General features: G+C 40.5%; 3 protein-coding genes across 8 annotated transcripts; 2 read left to right on the top strand and 1 right to left on the bottom strand.

Annotated features, from left to right (window-relative positions):
* Nucleotides 1–367: 367 nt before the first annotated feature.
* dclre1c (DNA cross-link repair 1C, PSO2 homolog (S. cerevisiae)) lies at nucleotides 368–6,719 on the bottom strand. Of its 2 annotated transcripts, XM_061252073.1 has the most exons (14): nucleotides 6,357–6,719; nucleotides 6,049–6,100; nucleotides 5,162–5,246; nucleotides 5,016–5,075; nucleotides 4,880–4,935; nucleotides 4,648–4,749; nucleotides 4,484–4,556; nucleotides 4,250–4,390; nucleotides 3,912–4,013; nucleotides 3,316–3,452; nucleotides 2,982–3,036; nucleotides 2,705–2,793; nucleotides 2,122–2,219; nucleotides 368–1,934 (listed from the first exon to the last, which is right to left on the bottom strand). In XM_061252073.1, the coding sequence occupies exons 1-14, from the start codon at nucleotides 6,463–6,465 to the stop codon at nucleotides 1,021–1,023; spliced, it is 2,073 nt and encodes a 690-aa protein (XP_061108057.1). In that variant the 5' UTR covers nucleotides 6,466–6,719; the 3' UTR covers nucleotides 368–1,020. The 2 variants fall into 2 exon arrangements, with proteins under 2 accessions (XP_061108057.1, XP_061108058.1); XM_061252074.1 differs by lacking the exons at nucleotides 6,049–6,100; nucleotides 6,357–6,719 and adding an exon at nucleotides 5,633–5,766 and having other exon boundaries at nucleotides 4,880–5,075.
* Nucleotides 5,372–10,798, top strand: LOC133135227 (uncharacterized). 5 transcript variants are annotated; one of them, XM_061252080.1, is made up of 9 exons: nucleotides 5,372–5,498; nucleotides 7,328–7,370; nucleotides 7,656–7,796; nucleotides 8,034–8,222; nucleotides 8,933–9,050; nucleotides 9,283–9,404; nucleotides 9,730–9,849; nucleotides 10,220–10,346; nucleotides 10,468–10,798. In XM_061252080.1, exons 2-9 carry the CDS (start codon nucleotides 7,347–7,349, stop codon nucleotides 10,614–10,616), a joined length of 990 nt encoding a protein of 329 aa, XP_061108064.1. In that variant the 5' UTR covers nucleotides 5,372–5,498; nucleotides 7,328–7,346; the 3' UTR covers nucleotides 10,617–10,798. The 5 variants fall into 5 exon arrangements, with proteins under 5 accessions (XP_061108064.1, XP_061108065.1, XP_061108060.1 ...); XM_061252081.1 differs by lacking the exon at nucleotides 5,372–5,498 and adding an exon at nucleotides 5,784–5,850 and having other exon boundaries at nucleotides 7,286–7,370; nucleotides 8,034–8,204; XM_061252076.1 differs by lacking the exon at nucleotides 5,372–5,498 and adding an exon at nucleotides 5,784–5,850 and having other exon boundaries at nucleotides 7,286–7,370.
* Nucleotides 10,799–11,481: 683 nt separating this feature from the next.
* LOC133135127 (calumenin-like) lies at nucleotides 11,482–18,622 on the top strand. The gene is made up of 7 exons (XM_061251909.1): nucleotides 11,482–11,576; nucleotides 14,639–14,874; nucleotides 15,155–15,348; nucleotides 15,657–15,826; nucleotides 16,121–16,181; nucleotides 17,008–17,207; nucleotides 17,329–18,622. Exons 2-7 carry the CDS (start codon nucleotides 14,654–14,656, stop codon nucleotides 17,431–17,433), a joined length of 951 nt encoding a protein of 316 aa, XP_061107893.1. The 5' UTR covers nucleotides 11,482–11,576; nucleotides 14,639–14,653; the 3' UTR covers nucleotides 17,434–18,622.
* The last annotated feature ends 2,954 nt before the right edge of the window (nucleotides 18,623–21,576 follow it).

The following is a 21,576-nucleotide window of genomic DNA, read 5'->3' as shown; positions in this document are numbered from 1 at the left end:
ATGAAAGACAAAGGCTTTGATCTTGTCAAGTTTAAAAACCTTTGTAATTTGAAACTTTCTTTTATTACCATTATGCCTCTGACGAAAATGGTTAGGCAAGCTCTAGGCAGGAGCCGTTCTTGAACTTTCATTGTTTAAGATGTCCCACTTTTTGGAACACCTGTTTCGAACTGCTTCATGAAACCACATCCATGATACGTTTTGCAGCTTTGTGAAGGTTTGAGAATGGGGTCAGGACAACCAGCTGCAAGCTACGGTACATCTGTTTTGTAGATATCACCAACTGAAGTTGCAAGTCTTAATTTAGAACAGGAATGCATTTAATCACCTCTTGTCACTATTCCAATTAAATCTTTTCAAAAACCAGTTTTTCAAATCAACATTTTATTTTCTACCACTGGAAATACCAGCACAAAAAAACATTAGGTTGCTCTTAGAACTTTATAAAACTACTGAGGAGAAAAATCCATTGCTTTAGTTATTCTATTTACATATTGAAATAATTAGTCCATAATTAGTAACATTAAGGACGGAAGGCGCATAGTAAAGACTTGAAGTTCATGGAATGTAATCTCAAACTGAACAGGAGGTAGTCTGGTGGAAGATATCAGTTATATCGGTGATAAAATGGAAGATCTAGTGGTAATTCTGTTTGAGCAAAGCCCAAGGAAGGCATATAGTTGGACATATATCAGCTTGGTCAATTACACAAACGTTAATCCCTTGAAGAGTTTTTCTACAAAAATTTAAGTGCGTTCTTGAACTGAATTAACTGTAGTAATTGTTATATCATTGGAATGTTACGTTAAGAATGTGTGATCTTACACCTTAAAGGGTTAAATAAAGCAATTCAATGTTCAACACCCCTCTACTTTATAAACCTATAAGCAGGTGCAAGTGTCCTAAGAGATGTGAGACTGATGTGATGTGCTGAGGATGGACATGAAGCAGTGTCCTGACTTCTACATGATCAAATATAAGCCAAACTGACCCTTGGAAAGCAGGGTTGGTTGTTTAACTTCAGACTGTTCCCTGACTACCCCTCTTGAGCACTATGGCTTCGCCTGCGGCCAACTTCTTATACAAATCTTTAAGGTCATCTGAGTTCGGGATTTGAGAGTCAGGTGTTGAGGATATCTCAAAATCAGAGGATATTTGAGACTCTGACTTCTGGGGGGAAACGTTTCGCTGTGGCCAACTGTTCCCATCATGAAGGCTGCTTGCACCTCTATCCCCTCTAACCTCGTTGGTGCGGTTCCCGTGAAGGTTGTCCTTGAGATTGTCTTTCTGCTGGCTCCTCAGTAGCTCTGCTACCCTTTCCTCCGGAGGGAGAAGGACAGTGTCCACCTGGCTCAGGCCCTCGGTCCCTGGGTCCGAGATGTGGGTAGACTGGGAGGAGATGTGCGTTGAGTCATCGTCGGAGTCACTGAAAAGGTTCGGGGACCAAGGCCCCGGCCTCTCCACCGACAGAGCCCGGCTGTTCTGGCTGCTCTCCAGCTCCGAGCCCTCGTCAGTCAGCGCGGAGTCAGCAGTGAAGAATGCCTCCCACTTTGGGGGCTCAGGTTTGGGGCTGGCAACGTCCACCATTTTGTGCTGGTCTACAGTTCCTTCAGCTGGCTCACTGCGAGGGCAGGAAGCTGGATTTTGGCCATCGTTGGATTTTATGGTGTGGTCATTACAAGGCTTTTCTGTGGCCGTCTGCAGCTCTGTGGGCTCCTCTTCCTCCTCCTCCTCTTCATCATCATTTGATTCTGTGCAGTCAATGTAGTTCCCATTTTGCTGAGCAGTGTGCAACTCGAGACAGACGTTCTCCTGACAGTTGGGGGGAACCCTCTTCTCCGGGCTCAAGTGCTTGAGGCTTTGAGGCAGCGGTTTCTTCCTCCTCCAGGGTCTCAGCTCTTCCATCTCAAATAGCTCATCCTCACTGTCAGAGTCTGAGGAGTAGCAAGAAAAATATATTTCTATTTTTATTTGTGCTGAAACCAGACTGAATTCAACCCTTAAACGTCCAATAACAAATTAGGTAGTAATACGTTTGTTAGTGGGGTTTCTTTTTTTTTTTTTTTTAAACAGGCACACACAACTGGTAACACAACTGCCATTCAAATTAGACTGTCATACCTGCTGAAGTGTCTTCTACTTTTGCCCTTTTTAGAATCCCCAGTGGTTTGTAGGTGATTGCTCCCCTTCTGGAATGTTCTCTACACAAGGGCTTCAATCTAAAAATATCATATATAATTAATTGCAATAATAGTAGTAATAGTAATTATTTTCTTTTTTTTCATGTGATTAATAAAAAGTCATAATTACGAACATAAACACACTAATATTAAGTATATTTTCAATTATATCAGTACATTTATGTTCAATTAATGTTGAAGATGAATTTTTCCAAGATGGTTATCACAAATCCATGCCATGATATATTTCTAGCAGCAAAGAACCATAGGCCAAATGGGTGGGGAAAACTGCATTTGCTGCAGTTATATTTGAAAACAGTGATGGAATCGGTCACCACTGACAAAAATATTACAGCAAATCAAGGCTTTTCCCAAGAAAGCAATACTGGTTATATTAGCTAACAAGTGGAACATTTTTTGAAATATTTGAAAGATGATCTCTAAGATTTGCATGAAAAGGTGTACTACAAGTAAAACTAATGGTAACCAAATATCACATCCATCACCCACACCAAATAACTTACATTTCCTGGACACTGTCTAATGTTCTGCCAAGTGGAATCACATTTGGATATATGTTCACTGGACAGATGTAGGATATGAAATCTTCAATCTAAAAAACAAAACCGTGACACATGTAACTTCTGAGATTTTCAATGAGAAAGGGTATTTATGCGATCAATGCCATTTACATTTTAATACTAAATTGGGTCAAATCAATGGATGTTACAGAATATATCCTTGCAAAGGGTGTTGATGTTTACATGATTTAACTGAAAGGCTGAATAGAAGGCTCCTCACCTCACAATAGGATGAATGAAAGGAGAAACAGGCTCTGTATGAACTGGCTCCTGTTCTGCAGAAAAGAGCAGACCAGATGAATTACCTTTCCACCAATATGAGGAAATTAATTCATTTGTTTCTCTTCTCCAGTACAATTTAATTTCATTGCATCTACAGACACTACAGGGAATATCTTTGTCCCAGTAAATCCATGCAAGGGAGTACATTTAGACTGAACTGAAAAGGCCAATAGCACATCACTGCATCACCCATTGCTTTCTAACAGATTTTCTGATCAGCACTTGCTGCTCCAACTACTTGTAGAATGCTGTGAGCTGGGCAGCTTCCTCACTTGACAACAATCTTGGTCTTCCGTGTTCTCTCTCCAAACCACATGGTTGAGGGTTTGATGCTGATGATGTTCAGTGGGGTCCCATTCGGGGCTGTGGATCCACATGGCACCCTGCAACCTCGGAGAAATTCCTCATCCTGGCCAATCACAAGGCAAAATTAAAAGCGAACTGTAAAATGTTTTTTGAGAATTGCTTTGTAAGTCCTTCAGGTATCAAAGGTCAAGATGCAAAAGACTGAAAAACTCCTTTAAGTCACAGGCTTACTGAACTCTATTGTTGATGCTTTTAACTTATAACATCAACAATAATTATTAAGTGTTGCCATTACAATAATGATAACCTGTTCTGCATGAAAATTAAATGCATCAAAAATGTTAAATATGTCGCAAAATATACTTGGGTGGGTTCAGCAGTCATGCTCTGTAGGAATTCCGTGAAAATATATGCAATGGATTTCAATTTTTTAATTAGCGTGTGTTGAGGGATAGGAAGTTATGGAAGGGACCTGAAGAGACTATGTAATGGCAATATATAATCATGTAGCCTGCCAATCTGACTTCAAGCAATGAATAGTGAAGCAGACAGTATATATTACCGTGGGATGTCTACAGGCATGAATCTGCGTCATTCGGTTGGTGGTCAAATGGCACAAGATCTCTGGCATCCTTCTGAACATGTTCATGTTGTTCACGTGGATCTGAAGATGGTCAACAACAGGAAAACATAGCAATTCCACTGCTTTTAAGCCAAATGTTTTCAATCCCAATAATTACTAGAAATGGGATGTATGATATCCAACTGCATGCGTTTTTATCCAATGCAAAATGCATTTTTATGCCACAAGAATTTGTACACTTGCTGTTTCTAAGCAGCAGCCAGGCTAATCTGAAACTGGATTGAGTTTAATACCCATATGCAGTTGAGAAAACTCACCTGCATGTTGAACTCTTCACTGAGGTTAGTGAAGAGATACTCATAGCCGTACGCAGCTTTGCAGTTCAGCCACACGACATGATACGGGCTGCGTATAATCCAGTCTCTGACCAGCTCCATTATTCCATTCAAACAAGCCTCCTGCAGATACGCACAATGCAGGAATGTAACAACAGCAAAACATTTCACAGTTAAAGAAATACATTTCACAATGATTATGAGTAGTAGACTCACCCTGCTGGGGATCTGGAAGAAACTGGGATCACAAAATGTAGTATCCACATAAACACTCTGAATGTCTTTCACCCTAAACTCAGAGTACAGAGGGCCATCAGTACTACATTTTCCCAGATTACATTACATTAAATTGTATGTAGATAAATGCTAGACCAGATTACCTGCCGCCTGAGTGCAAGAACTCCATACGGGTGACCTCGCCTTTTGCCAATCTGAAATCCCCAGTGTAGAGCACTGTCCCTTGGTTTCCCTCTATAAGAAACCTGTGACACCAAATAGGGCAGACACATTCAAATTCAGTAGAACAAACACCGGCGGTAAATTGGCAGGCGAATAACAAGGCAAAAGTGTGATTTATTTATTTTTCAATCGGGATGATAATTGTGAACATACATGACTGATCCTGGACAGTGGCCAGCAGGAAGCAGTGTGACTACAATGTCTTCTTTCTAAGGCAAACAAAAAATGATCACACAGGCTACTCATAACTCATTAAATTTACTTTAATTTGAGTTGTCCTACAGATTACCTCCCCTGACATTTCATCCACCAGAGAGATCTGAGTCGGATTGTCCACTTCCAAGGCAACCTGTGCAGAGTAAAAAAACATTGTGACACAAAACAAACCGGTTGGTAAATCAAACTATTACAACTATACCGGTAGTTGTTACTTACAATATGGTCTTCCCAGAACCCATACTTTGGATTGTTCAGTAAAATCTCCTTTGTCACAGGTGAGCAGTACAATTTGACTGTTAAGCTAAAAAGATGGAAAAATAATAATTAAAATGATTAGCATGCAATAACTTTTCGGGGTGCTCCCTGCTGGTTAAGGTATGGGTATAAAGAAAGAGTCGCGTTTTTGAAGCTGCCAAAATCTGATTCCCCACCTATATTGCATATAACTGCACGTACCAAATTTGTATTCCCTCAAACCGCCTCCTCTCATTATTGGTAATAAAATGTAGATAGTCTAGTTTTCTGGCAGCATATGAAGAGATGATCATACATGGTGAGTTTGGTTATTGTCAGACTTGATTTTGGAAACTTCAAAGATGTGACTCGTCCTTCATACCTTCATATGTAGTTAATATTATGGGCCTCCACAATCAATAGAAAAATCTACAATGCATTACGTTTCCCTACCGCAATCGATGGTATTATCGTTTTATTTAAATTGAAGAAGTTAGATCAAGCAAAAGAAAAGCAAACATCGTTCTAGTATAGTTTGTAGCTAGGCGCGCGCATTCGCGTGAAGAGTCGACAAGCGGCATTGCTTGTGTCGAAAGTGAGGCTAGGGTAACACAGACTGTAGAAAAACACCGGCGTTAGATTCGCCTGCAGTCACATGTGTCCAGCAGAATGTAAGCACAAACCTAAACAAGTCATGGATTCTTCCCTAAAGAAGAAATTAGTCTACAACGTAATTTTAACTTAATTTTAACTTCATGTTGGCTAAGTTAAATTAATTAGCTAGCAAAGCACTACACTACAAAAGGCAAAAAAACGCAAATTGAAGTTAACTCGTTATGCTTATTCTTTAAAAAATGCACGCGTCATACCTGAACTTTAGCTTCCTTTTGAGTAAAGGTCCTTTTAGTCCCTTCATGTGATCTGTGGAAAACAAAGGAGTAGGTTAGCTGTAAACAAGGGGATAGTTAGCGATATTGTTAGCTAGCTAGTTTGACCTAATGTAGTTACATTAAAAACATTTCGTTTTGCACCTTATAGTGAATAAAACTTACAGGGAATTCAACAAACTAGCTAAGTTAGCTAATATGATCTTGACTACATTGGACGGTTGGCCAGCTAGCTTACTGGCTAGATCGTAAAACAATAGCTAACAACAATGCTATCTGGCTACTGTTACCTTTGTGACAATGAGACAGAAAATAGGCTCTGGCATGTAAATTATCACGATCGAAACGATCCAGAGATATATTGGGATATTCTTTCATGCGACCTCCGAATGAACTCATTTTCCATCAATGCTGTTTGTTGAAAATGCGCAGCTAAAGTTACACACCCCCGTACTACTAACTTAGCTTTCTGTGTTGCTAATCACTGATGTCAGCGACCAGTACTTAGATTCTGGTCAGGACTTTTATGTTTTGAAGTATAACATAAAAGCTATCATGTCACGCTATCTTTGGCTAACTAGATGCTCTACTGGTCGATTTTGAAAACTGCCTTCAAAAGCACCCGGCACAGCTGCCCGGGCATGAGCGCTTGTTCAGGAAATGTCAGCGAATAGAACAACATCATTTCCTGAGCGAAACGTAGTCCACGGTATTTAAGGTCGTATGGGGCTACTGCATCATTCAGATTAGATAGTTCATGCAAAATTAAGCCAGGCATGGACTGTAAAGGAATGTGTATTTATTTATTTATTTAATTATTTCGCCCGTCATGTATTATATATATAGGAGCGAGTTTATAAATGTATTCCTTAAATTACATCGAACTTGCATGCATTTAGAGAACAGGAATATCTGTCAGGTCAGGTTCTGTTGTACCGTTGAGTAAAGTATTTAATATTAATTGCTCTAGCCAAATCCATGAAATAATAATAATATAAAAAATAAATAAAAGAAAGAATGACAGCTAATGTATTTAAGGGGGGTGATCTTGGGCTGTTTCCAGTGTATTACCAGAACCAGCAGCAAATTATTTTTGGACTCCTGACGTCATGTGGGGAAGTCTCAGCTACATTCTAGAATGGGCGTCGCTTGTTACGGCAGTTGCCTAAACAACCTAACAGTCCTTGTGATGCCTCCTCCCCTTTGCGTTGTATTACAGGATAATACAAGCCAAGCATTCATTTAATATCTTCTCATTTAGAAATATGCCATAGAGAAGGATGTTTCCAACTGGATGTACTGAGGTAATGTACCTTGTTTTGGCTCTACATTGATTTTAACTGTTCATCATTTTAAATAATTTCAAATAATGACAAAATGATTTTCATAAGAAATAATAAACTTCCATTAGAAATGTAAAGTATTATTCATTGTAATATCATGGTAAACTATGTTAAGCCCATCTACTAATTTACTTATGCGCCTAGCACAAAAAGTATGATATTCTATTCAAGCCATTGAGGTTGCACACATGTGAAATTGTCAGGTTTTTTTACCCAGGTTATGTCTGATATCTTGTCCATCTGTAGCAGCATTATTCAAACTGGTCCAACCGACCAGTGGGAGCGCGACACATTCCACCACAGCAGTACCCATCATCGCCAGGATCCAACCGTTTCCCGTCATCTAGATACAATGGTGGCCTCTGCAACCCGCCACCATTCCACATGGTACAGCTCAAAAATATTTGTCATGTAATGTACTCTGTCAATCAAAAAATACAAACCGAAAAGCAAAAAGTATATGGTAATGAAGGGCAAACGGGTGAGAAAGAGCTGTATAACTTTACCATAAGAGTCCTTGTTGCTCAATGTTAGGCACCAACCAGCTCGTCAGGAGATATCATCATTAAAGCTGAAAAAGGTGTGCATTTCAACTTTCAACTCTTCCTTTTCATCCCCCTTCAGCCCTGTCCCCCGAGGTGGCCCAGTGGGCCGGACGGCCGTCAGTCCTCCATGGAGCAGTTCCACACGGACCCCTTTTTTAGGCCTGGATGTACATACTTCTTCCCTCATGAAGGCAACAACAACATCTTCATCCCTCCTGGTTACAACAGCAGTCCAACACCATTCCCCATGGTAACTATACAGACCTGGGTAAATACGTAATTGTTAACGGATTCAGATACTTTTCTGTGCTCAGTTGATCTTCCCTGGTGCCGTTGAGCCAACCGACAGGACCAGAAGGCAGTTTGCACTTTTTGAGAGTATTTTATTGGTTCCAATACACCAGACAAGCTCAGTAAAGTTTTGAATCCAAAACATTTACATATTTGACCCATGCCTTAAACACATACAGTATACTGTGCCAAGGTGCACACATTTGCACACACACACACGCAGAGAGATACACAGTTATGCATTCACTCACAGCGTGTGATCCTGCCCCACTGTACACACACACCCACACACACATATATATGCATACACACAGACACACACACCCAGGTCATGCCCACCATGAGGGAGAAGCAGCTGCACTTTGTCGTGGAAAATATGTATGTTGAAACACTCCACATTTTCTAGGGTTATAATCTCATATTATGTAAGTAATTTTTGCTGCTTGTGTCTATATGTACGTGTGTTTGTGTGTGTGTGTGTGAGTTTGATCTCAAAACAAAGCCCAGGAAGACCAGGAAGGCCCAGGTTCCTTCGTATGAAGTGTATGAAGCAGTGTAGATCCTCTCTCCTTGTTTAGAGGCTGTGGAGTGAGGGCTTCCAGTTCTAGCTCAGTCGTTCTGTAGGCTTCCCCACTCCATCTTAAGCCCAGATCTGTATTTAAAGACATCTCTCCTCTCCTCATACAGCAGCACTACTGGGATCACTTTTCTACAGACCAGTACGACCTGGCACCCAGCAGTTTGCTAGCTGATCTTGAAAGCTACGCAACCGAAGACTGGCTCTGCAATGATATCATAGAGACAGGTGAGTGAATGAGAAATTTCAATGGAAAAAACTCAATACCAGTATGTTTCAGGTATGTTGGATGCGTCACTGCTGTTTTAAATTTGATGTAGAAATGAAATAATCTTTGTATTCCTGTGTCCACAGACACTCCTGTGCATTGTTTTTGAGTGGGTGTTGAGTTAATATGAGAGAGCATGGATGATACTCTGTGTATTTTTGTTGGTTTTGTGTGTGTGTGTGTGTCCTCCAGACACACATTTCCTCCCACAGTATGATCCAGAGCTTGCCCCCCCATTCAGCCAGGTCATGCCCACCACGAGCGAGGAGCAGTGCAACATTATTGTGGAAAATATGCATGTTGACAATATGACGGTGAGTGGGAGGTGGCTGATATCCATCCTGCAAGCATTGCATTGTCCAATCATAGTAAATTCATCCAGTGTTAGTCTTGGACTATTTTTGGACTAAATTGGACCATTTTGTCCCAATTTGACTGAGTTGGCTGCGTTTTTACTGGCTGTATTTTTTCGACTATCGAACACACGTTTTAGAAGAATTGTCAGAAATGCCAATGGACCTGATATTTAAGCCTGAGACCAGGCACATGAAAATTTAAAGCAATTATTTTAGGCACTGCAATATCAGACCCAACCGTATGTTATGAACCTGAGAGTAGCTATGTCTTCATGGTCTGCAGATAGCTGACCTTGTTCCTGGAAAGGATCCAGAGAAGACCCGCAACACACTAGTGTCATCTAAGGAGTCCATTCACAAAAATAATGGAGAACTCATTATCTGGGAGACAGAAATACCACAGGTGATATCACCTTTCAAAAACATTTTTTTGGCATCCACACATGGCAGTGCACCAAACATTCTGTAGAGTCCCACATATCTGTGGGAAGAAAGAAATAGGCTGCTCATAGGATTGGTAAGGCACAATTGTAAAGGTTGGTTATTGTTAGTATGATTGCAATATACACTGAGTGTGCAATTTATTAGGTATAATAAACACCAACTTGTTAATGCAAATATGTAATCAGCCAGTCATGTAGCAGCTAGTAAATGCATGGAAGGAAAAAAAAAAGTGCTCAGTGTATAATTTCTTACCTCACTCCTGAAGTTAGATTTTATTTACAGTTACATTTTAAGGACTGATTTCATGAACCATATCTTCTGTTTAATAGCATCAGGCTGCAGCATTTCTTGGAAAAGAAGGGCAGTATTTGAAGTTTGTGAAGCAGCGCTGTGGTGGACTGGTCTACATGTCCAAACATCCTCGTACCCAGGACTATGTGGTCTGTAACATAATGGGTGAGTCTTTATTCTGTACCCATGGATCCGTGATCAATCTGAAAAGACTGAAGTGGTGAATTGATGCTGCTTTTCTCTTCCTTTTTTTCACTTCATTGTATTTTTGTATTCTACGCACCAGGCACAAAGAACCAAGTGTATAAAGCACTGGACTTGATTAAGAAAAGGGTAAAATGTCAGGACCTGAAAAACATCTACTCTCCACCTACTGTGACCTTTGGGGGATGTCTAAATAAGACCAGACCCCATAAAAGATCAACATGGACATGATAAGGCCAGCAGTGAGGACTGTCTGAGTCAGGGAGCTCTGCAGTGCCCGAGAGCTAGAAGACCTTTCATCAGCGGTCTCAGAGAGCTCAACAGAGCTATGATGTTAAAGACATTTTACTGTGTTCACTGCATTGTATTGATGTCTAGTTACCCTACGAATGATAATGTATTTGCGTCTCAGGAATGTGTATTATTTTTTAATGTGATCTCATATTAAATATGTATTTAAATACAGAACTGAGGCTTGGTTTTATAATTAATAAATTCAAAGTTATGTTATTATTGATGTATTGAATAGAATGTGCCAAGCTGAACCTGTTGGTCAAACTTTGTTCAAGATATAAAGGAAGAACATATGTATTATCCCATATTAAAATCACTACCTGATTTTTTTGAACTGTAAAATCTCTTTTTAGGAACATATTGTAATTGCAACCATACTTTTCAAAACTTTTCTTTTAATTCAAGGACTTGCTGGTGGAACATATCTTTAATTCAAGGACTTGCTGGTGGAACATATCTTTTAAAAAGCAGATGGAATTACCACTTGCGGTTTTACGGAAATGTCATATCATAAATATAAATATAAATTAAAAATAGATTCTATATCAAATCAGAGAATAGATGACATCTTTGCCTAATTGCTGTACAGAAATAACCGCTTTTACGGTCAAAAGCACAACGCTGTCAAGCACGGCGGCCTTTTCATTGCATGGGTACGTGGCGCTTGCTGGCCAATCATATGGTCTGTATTGCATTGGCGTGACCAATCCAAAAGTAATTTTGGGATTGGTATAATCGAGTGCATATGGTTGTTCTTGAAATTTGATTGGTCAATTCCTATATTATTTTATTATCGGAAGCGGAGAAGGAGAATGGGGTACATCCGGTTGTGTATTGTGGGAGTGGCTACAGGGCACAGGCTTGTGAGGTTACTCTGCAGCTAGGTACAAATACCGGGTAAGTGACGAAGTTATGGAGCTGCTTTGCATCCCATAATGTTATATATATTTATCAGTCTAGAGTTATATATATGCAGGTTGGCTATTTATCTACGTTTCTCTGTGTTCTGATCAATCAAGCTTAACTGGCTAGCAAAGATGGCTATGATCATCATCACATCAAACCGCTTTTAGATGCCTGCCGTTTTATATTGTCATGCATTACATTGCTATTCCCTTTCTTTGTGAAGGTCTATTCAATTTATTAAGCCTATATGTTAACCGCGACAAACAGGGGTCTGGGTATCTGATAACATTAATTTATCTATCCTGTCTTGATCCATGAATTAAAACAATTTAGACCCGCCAGCTAGCGTGTTAGCTATACTACAATTCGGTTTCGTAAATAGGCTCAGCACATCGTTTTACTGAAAGAAATGTCAGAGCTGGCGATATAGCTAGCATACCAATACGAGCATTTTCATTTTTTAAACCGTGCCAGTGTCTCAAGAAAGCGAAACGGGTATAGATTATGAGCAAATGCGATATGTTTTCGTTTGATATCAGCGTTTTATGACCCTGCTGGGAAGCAAAGATTGGGGGGGAAAAAAAATTAAGGGGAGAACTAATAATTCAATCAACTTAACAATTTAAATCGCTTTGCACCATCTATGATGCAGTTATTTGTAGAGACCGTTTTCATTTCCAGTTAGGGCATTGCCGTAATTAATAAGCAATCTAGGCTACCTCAAGGCTGCAGTGGATATCCAGCTACGCTGAAGCTATTGGGGGTTATTTCCTTGTTTTCCTGTTGTGTAGTGTGTGCAAGACATCTGCCACGAAAGTGAGTAATGTGATCTACTTTGGTGCAAAACTATCGTGGAATTCTGTATCAAAAGAATGAAACTGCACATCTGCACCTTCTTGGATTTGAAATTATTTGCCTTTTGTTTAAATACAAATTTGCCTACTGCATGTTTGGAAAAGTTGGTCGTGATTGTGAGCAAATTAACTGACAGGAGGCCTTTCGTTTATAAAGCTAGCATGTCTTGCTAATCTTTTTTCGTTTTGTCTGGTGTTGGTCCTCTCTTACACAATGTCAGATAATTACTTAAGTGCTTGTGAACCAGAGTCCTTTCCTTACGACTAAGGTTTGAGTAGATTCACTTTGGGAACCTGGAGAAATTATTGCATCGATTTATGATTATCGTACACCCTAGTATTGTTAATGAGCATGTTATGTCTGGCATCGTTTTTATAAGCTCTGAAGCTCAGTTCGACATCTACAGTACATGTATTTGTCCTGTCATGTCATACTCCTCTGAAAGCAGCAGGTGGCTCTGTGGGACTACACTCCCTTTACCTCAGAATTACCTAACCCTGGAAGTCTACCATCAAGTTTGTTTTTCATATACCTCCAAATCAGTTTCCCAAACTTTTCAAGTCCAGTGTATCGAAATAAGCCCCTTGCCATTGGTTGTGGCAGTTAGAACCAATTTTCAAACAATGAGCTTTAATTGTTGTACAGCTGTGCAATGTTTTGATACATTTGACAGCCCGACAAATGTAGCTACACTTTGAAACCAGAATTTAAGGACTCTAAACACAGGCAGAGGGTGAGTTAACATGTCAGTGAGCCTTTTTCAATGATAGGAAGGGATTTACAATGGTCATGTTTTAACACAAAAATCTTACCTATTGTACATTTAAGAGGGGTGATCAACATCTCAGTGTTCATGGGTTGAGATTGAAATGCTTTTGGCATAGAAGTGAAAGAAGCGCAATAATCATGTAGTCTTCACTTTTAACTTAAAGGCGGTTGACATTACATGCTTTCATTCTATTTAATTAAGTGCACCAAAGAATTATAGATGCTCAGCTTGAGGACCTACACTAGTCTAATTCATTTAACATCTACTCTCACACTCTTTATACTTCTCCATCGCACCAAATGTTAAATTGCTGTAAATGTGCATAGAATTATCAATGATACGGAAGTCTCCTAAATATAAAAAGAATTCAGTATGAGTTTGCTGATTGGCTAACTGGTCATAACTCCTTTGCAGCAGCTTTTAACAGTAACACTAAGAATATGATAATTTACATCATACTTTTGGGACATTTGCTGGCGTCATTATATGTAATGTATGCAGCTTTGGGAGGGTTAGACTTCTTGAACTCTGTGCATCTACTGTGTATAATAACCAGCTCTGTGATTTGACCCACCGTAATGATTTCATGTGGAGAGCAAATATTGATATGATTAATAGAAGCCTGTGACATTCCCCAGGCAACATTTTCCCCCAGTCTGTTCCTGTGGCTCTCAGTTCACTGAGGCAGAGGACTGGGGATGTAAATGTATGCCCCAAAGATGGATGCACAGTCCTGTGTCGCTCTGAAGGGAAAGTAATGTTTATACAGCATTAGTAATAAGCTGGGCACGCTGTTGATCAGTTTTGGATAAACGGAAGGCATACCCCGCTTCTCATTGGCCTCCACTGGCTTCCTATTGCCGCACGCATCCGATTCAAGGCCCTAGTGTTGGCATTTCAGGCTGCTAAGGGGATTGCCCCACCTTATATACAATCTTTAATCACTCCCTTCTCCCCAGCTAGACCACTCCGGTCTGCCAGCTCTGATCGCCTTATGGTTCCCTCTCTACGAGCACCTGGTGGTCGAGCTGCACGTTCATGCCTGTTTTCTGCTCTGGTGCCTCAGTGGTGGAATGACTTGCCTACCACTGTCAGGACAGCAGAATCCCTCCCCCTATTTCGACGCAGACTAAAAACACACCTTTTCAAACTGTACCTTAGTCCTCCCTCCTGATTTCCCTTGCCCCCCTTTCTGATATCCCTATCCCTCTTGTCGAACCACCCCCAAAAAAAATATGATGACTATATGTTTAGAACAACACTTCATGTATATTTTACTAGCTATGGATGTGATGCTTTAACTTGTGGAAGAACCTATGCACTTGTAAGTCGCTTTGGATTAAAAGCGTCTGCTAAATGACAAAAATGTAAATGTAATGCATATGTTTTTGTTTAGTAGCTGCTCTTCTAACGCTGCCCTTGTCTCCAGCTAAAGATCCTGAAGATGGAGCTCAGGCCATTAGCGATGTGCGTCGCGCTGTGTGTCGTCTGCGCCACCAGCAAGCCCATGGAGAAGAAAGACCGCGTCCATCACGACCCGCTGCTGAGTGACAAGGACCACGACGACGCAGAGGGCTACGACTACGACCACGACGCCTTCCTGGGTCAGGAGGAGGCCAAGACCTTCGATCAGCTCACCCCCGAGGAGAGCAAGGAGCGGCTGGGGTAGGAGGCTGATCTGAGACCTGTCTTACAGCGCACCTAAGGAGAGGTGCATGGAATGTGCTTACCTGCCAATTTCTTTGCAGTGCGTGATACAGAAAGCTCTAGAAAACACACATTTCCATAATTGTGTTTCATGCATATCTTTATAGATGCATTGATTATGTACTGACAGCAATCCCTGCATTCCTGTGCTTCTGAAGGACAGTTTATTTCAGTTGTCCTCCATTTTACCTTTATTCAGTGCCTGTCTTTCCTGTATCTCCGTTCCTCCCCTACGCAGGAAGATTGTGGATAAAATAGATGAAGACAAAGATGGATTTGTAACGACAGAAGAAATGAAGAAGTGGATCAAGTTTGCACAGAAGCGCTGGATTTACTACGATGTGGACCAGCAGTGGAGGGCTCATGACCTTAATGAGGACGGACTGGTCACGTGGGAGGAGTACAAGAACGCTACATACGGCTACGTCTTGGGTCTGTCTCACTAGTCCACTAAATCTGCTAAAAAGTACCTGCATGTACAAAGATTCAGAGTGCTTTGAAAGTCAAATATGTATTTTTATATAATCAATACCACATAAATATGAACATGTTGTTTCATCTGTCAATACCAAGGAGTTAATGGATAGTGTTTATTTGATAAGTGGTCTGCTTTTAATGTGGTCTGCTGTGTCTCTGTCATTATGCTCCTCTCTAATATCAGTTTGCACTTCTATGTAATGTCTCTGTGCTCTCCTCTGTAATGTCACTGAGCTCTCCTCTGTACTCTCCTCTGCCCTCAGATGACCCGGAATCTGAGGACAACTACAACAACTACAAGCAGATGATGGCCAGAGATGAGAGGCGCTTCAAAATGGCCGACAAAGACGGGGACCTCATCGCAAACAAGGAGGAGTTCACTGCCTTTCTGCACCCAGAGGAGTATGACTACATGAAAGACATTGTAGTGGTGGTATGTCCACATTCTCTTTAAAAAAATTAGAAAATAACAGTTGCATGTAGGAGCCTGTAGAGGTTTGAGCTGAAGGCAGAGGAACCACTGAGCTGAGAAACTGCTAAAACTTGACACTGCTACACTGGGGTCCTAAGATATGCTCATATGAGTACCTTATGAGGGCCCTCAGTTTTTTCATACATTTGAATGGTCTGCTGGCATAATAAACTGTTGCAGCATGTCTGGAATTGACTATGAATGATGGGGAGGGAGGTCACCGCTTTGTCTCACTGCTGATCATTCTCTAAACAGGAAACAATGGAGGACATTGACAAAAATGGAGATGGCTTCATCGACTTGGAAGAATACATTGGTAAGAGTGCAAGGGAAGCGGTGTGATGTGAGAAGCCTCTTGAGGAAAACTAGTGTAAACCTTTGATTATTAGCCCAGGAGTTTGATGGCTTGCAACGCAAGTAAGCATTGTTGAAGATTACCATCTACTGGTGGTTTTAAATGAAATCTCATTCTAAACGTAGGCTATTATTGGTATTTAAATTGCAGGTGTATTGCCACACACCCAGTCTTGGAATAAAAGCTTTTATATTGGATGCTGTATTGTAAGGGATTAGAGGAACTGAATTAACTGTTGATTAACGTACATTACTAGCCTAGGGGTAGATTATACATATCTTTGGCATCATTGTGAATACGCATTTAATTCACTTATCTGTTCTAGTTATTCAGGCAGTGGAATGTAATAAATATCTTTTTTCCCCCTTCCATTCACAAACTCTTTTGGGTCTGTTCCAAAGTAGTGCTCCACTGCTTCACTCTAATGTTCCATATAAAATGGTTTTCCTCATCTCGTTTAAATATAGCGGTCTGTTACCACAGCATTAACATCTGTAAGCTAGCTCATTGCCGCATGTTCGCTGGGCTGCAGTGGGACATTGACCAGCTGCTTCTCTGTTACCAGAGTGGTGTATTTTCACAACCAATTTATTTTTGCAGACTGGCATTTGTTTGCAGTTTTATGGTTTTATTGTTTTCCTCAGTGTCTACTGGAAGTTTCATGGTATCTGTAGACCTGGGTGTGTGTCTGTGGACGTGGCCACTGGTCTGTGGATGTGGGTGCAGGTCTGTGGATGTAAGAGCTTGTCTTCACCACGGGTGTTTTTGTCTCCCCGCTTCTTCCCAGGGGACATGTACAATCTGGAGAGTGACCCTGACGAGCCGGACTGGGTCCGGTCGGAGCGTGAGCAGTTCATCGAGTTCCGAGACAAGGACAAAGACGGAAAGATGAACAAGGATGAGACCAGGGACTGGATCCTGCCCTCGGATTACGACCATGCTGAAGCAGAGGCCAAACACCTGGTGTATGAGTCAGACGCAGACAAGGTCAGTCCCTGGGTCTGGATGGACCCAGCCTCCATTTCAGGAGCTCTCAAAACAATGCAATGTTTAAAAATGTGATGGTTTCCGTGTTGGATCACTAATTTATGTATCATACTGATTTCAGGATGGCCAACTCACTAAAGAAGAAATAATTGACAAATACGACCTGTTTGTCGGAAGCCAAGCAACAGATTTTGGAGAGGCCTTAGTACGGCATGATGAATTTTAAACCATTGTAGATAGGAACAATTTTTAATTTTGATTAGTTAAACCATTATTTATTTTTTATTATTTACTCTACCATCAGGACTGCTATGTAATGACTATTTTTTTGTGTGTTTGTTTTTGTGGTAAAGTTTTATTTTAGTTTTTTGTTGTTTTATAAAATTAGTTTCTGCAATGTATTTTTGTTTTTCTTGTTCAGTCTGATTTTGAACAACATGTTTTTGGCATGCGCTCGGCTGAAAGACACAGCCTATGCATATAAACTTTTTGACGAACAATCAGGTGCATTGGCTACCATGGAGACTTCCTGAATTCAGAGACTGATACATTAAACTCCGATGATACAGGAGGGGACTCAGAGATTCAGAACTCAGACTGAGATGAGTGCTTCACTGATGGAGTCTCTTTTCTGTCGTGTGAAAGGATTCCTGGAAGTTTGTTAATTGATTCACAGTTGATTGATTGCTTTTTAATGTTGAGTTTTGGAAGTTGATGTTTCAGTGGGACAATGAACAGCTTCCATCATCAGCACATTCTTCTGTGCCTTTTACTGTTTTTATGTTTAGTATTTTAGTGTGTTTAGTATTTAAATGTATAGGAACAAATAAAGAGCAAACGAGTTTCCGTTCTGGAGTATGTGTAACACTCCATTTAAGCTGGTTAGAGGAGCAGTAGGCATTGATCTGTCCCTCTGTACAGGGCGGCCTGTAGCGTAGTGGTTAAGGTACATGACTGGGACACGCAAGGTCGGTGGTTCTAACCCCACAATAAGATCCGCACAGCTGTTGGGTCCTTGAGCAAGGCCCTTAACCCTGCATTGGTCCAGGGGAGGATTGTCTCCTGCTTAGTCTAATCGACTGTATGTCGCTCTGGATAAGAGCGTCTGCCAAAATGCCATTAATGTAATATCAAGTTCAGGGTTGCACAGGTTTTTGTGGGTGGTTTTTCTCTCATCCCATCCCCTAAACACCATATTACCACTATTTATTTTTTGAAGTTTTTTTTTTTTTTAAACAATATTCAGACCTTTACCTGTAGTCTCACTTGTCAATAGTTACTCACTGTATATACATTGAAATGCAATGTAAAAATGTTACTTTATGGTTTATATGCAGAATACCTTAACACTAAAAATTTGAATCTTGTTCTGCAGTATCTGAGCAGCCAGTTTCTCAATAAATTATATAAATGTGCGTGAATAGTCATTTTGATTTATTTATAGATCGATTACTATTTTGATTTATTTTACGGTTGATTACCATTTACATAACTGTTTCTTATTGTAAAAGTGTTTTATTGAATAATTTGCCTTTTGCTTTCAATTTCAAACATTTGCGTATATTATATAATTATATTTAATTTTCCTGTATTTTGCAAAAGTATATTCTACAATTGTTGTGTGAAAAACTGTAGAGTTTTGCTCAATTTAAGTAGGGTTTATTGATGGTCTGCTCTCAGGACTGTTAAAACGCATTGTCTCATCATTATTTTGTAGGACCACAAGATGGTGCTCTACGTATATAAGACAAAAATCCATCGTTCACCCATCTTCTCTTCCAATGATTGTTGGATGAATGTAGCACATTAAGGAATTCTCTCTTAGTTTGCCCTTATACTCACAGCAGAAGAGCTTGTACTCTTAGTATGCTAGGGCTTAGTAAGGAGTTGTTCAACTGAGTGATATGCACGTTTTAAAACGAATAGATGGAATGTGTTGAAAGCCACTTCGATTGTCCAGCACTCATGACTTTCACTGGTTAGTTGTTTTGTTGCTTAAGGTTGTATACTGCAAGCAAGTTTTTATTTTTATTTTTTTTTTCTTTCTTTCTTCTTCCCAGTTGCATGTTCTACAGTGAGTCGACAGATATAGAGGAATGGCCAAGGACCTGAACCAAAGAGCAACTTGACTCACTGGCCTGAGATGAGTAAGCTCCAGCGACCTGACATACTGACCAGAGATCAGTGTTCTCTGAATCATCTGCACTCTGTGATGCAATTCATGAGTGCCAGTCGCAATAGAGGTGTATTTCTCACAGAGAATCACAGGTTATCTGTGTGTGTCTGTGCCTGAGACAAAGTTGGAAAGTCACATAGCAGAATACCAGGGAACCCTGGCTAACTTAAACCCACCCACCCAAGACCTGAGAGGACAAAGCCCATTGTGCCCCAACAAAGCTGAAATCTTACAGTTGACTAACGACAAAGCTGAGGCTCAAATTTCTGAATTTACTGCTCAGTCAGTGCTAACGGCGACCGCCTTTATCGAAGGACCCACTCTGGCCTTAGAGGGTCATAAAGCGGCAGGACATAAATATTCCATACCTTTGGCTCAGCACTCTTGTCAAGACTCCACTTAAATTTTCCCACAGTGCTTTGGGGCACTGAGGACAGGAAGATGACAGACCCACTGCTGCAGGGTTGAGGGTCACGGTGAGAGCGGTGTTTGTTTATTACCTTTAGAAAAGCATAAACTCCCAGAGACCTGCTCAGACTGGCCTCTGTGACAACAGTAGACCTGCATGGAGGAGCAAGACACATTCCAGGGCATGTCAGAACTCGTGCGTGACAACCGTTCCCTTTCCAAATAAAATACAACCTGCCTTTCATAACAGACCTACTGCCGTATATAGCCAAGTCTTTACCTCATATAAGCTTGGCCTCCAACAAGACACTTGGATGAATGTGTATTTTACTAAATCTAAATCTCTCTAAAGATTTGACATTTTCTAGTTTGGGTCAGTGCTACACACTTTTTTATGGAAGTGTTAATTGTGTAATGTTCCCAACAGCAGTAAAGAAACCTGAGGAATGAGTGGAACCTGTTTCCCAGGAAAAACCTCCAATACACTGGACTACCTTTCCAGAAGAATGAAGTCTCCGATCAGCTGTGTTTCTTAACCCCCTGAGACCTTGACACAGTTTTGTTTTCCCATTTCTGCCTATAATTATATCAATATTTGATGCTTTCTGTGATGTGTGATATTGTTTTCTCATGCCAGGATCTTGGAGTGACAGAAATATGAATAGAACGCCTTGGAACACATTATGTGTTGGCTGTGTTCAAAAATACAAGAAATTAACTGACTTTTTCTCTCTTTTTTGGGTCTTTCATTGCAGTTCACACACACACAATACAATGACTGCTGGAGCTATTATATTTAGACTGCAGCTTCCAAAAGGTGATAGCCATCACCAACACGTTCCTCATCACCCATGCTACTCATAATCTTACAACTGAAACTTCACACGCAAGCCTTCGCTCATCACCAACATTTTCTCCCTAAGCAGTAAAATCACGTCTTGGGTCACATTTGATTCTTCTGGGTTGTTTGAACAGCTATATAACGGATACTGTTAGACATCAAAGTAACAAAGTTCACATCAAAGTGAATGCTATAAAGGACATCTGAATACAAACATGAATAGATGCTATGCTACGTATACGTATGAATGAATACATGTAGTACATTTGAATGTCTCCCAGTGCCATAAGTGTTAAACCGCACTGATCTGAATTGAGGTTGTGAGTCCAGGGGAGTGGTTAATGGCTTCAGTAGTACCTCAGCAATTCCATGTTTTGTTAGAATGTTTTTCCTGTTTTTCCCCCCAACTTAAGAGCATTATGTGGAAGTGAGGGCCTGTAGTGGTTAAGATGACTGAGACCTGCAAGGTCGATGGTTTGATCCCTGGTGTAGCCCCAATAAGTTCTGCAGCATTGGTCAGATGACTTTCAGCATGGCGGAAGAGGTCACACTGGGGAAGCACAGTTTTGCTTTACCATGGATTCAGGCGTTGGGCCCTGCCTTGCTTTGACTACAAGCAGTTTGCATTATCTCCAGGGACAGGGTTGGTGAGCCCTGTACAATATTCGCAAAGCATTCTGACATCACACCCAGCCACGATGCCTGCCTGTTCCACAGTGGTGGAATAAATGCTGCTCAGAGATCATTGGCCATCTTCTGATGCAAACTACATCTTGGCTACCTTCCTATTCCCACCCCATTGCTCTTATCTTTCACAGTTAAATATTTATAGTTAAATATAAGTTTTATAGCATGCTTTTAAAAAATGTTTTATATGGATGTCAGCTATATAAATATGACTTATTTATGATTATAGGCTAGCATTTAGTGATTAATGATGTTGC

This window comes from Conger conger, chromosome 8 (assembly GCF_963514075.1).
Source record: "Conger conger chromosome 8, fConCon1.1, whole genome shotgun sequence".
In the NCBI taxonomy this organism is placed as follows: Eukaryota; Metazoa; Chordata; class Actinopteri; order Anguilliformes; family Congridae; genus Conger; species Conger conger.
Note: the sequence above shows the minus strand (reverse complement) of the source record. Positions and strands in the feature narration are given on the sequence as shown.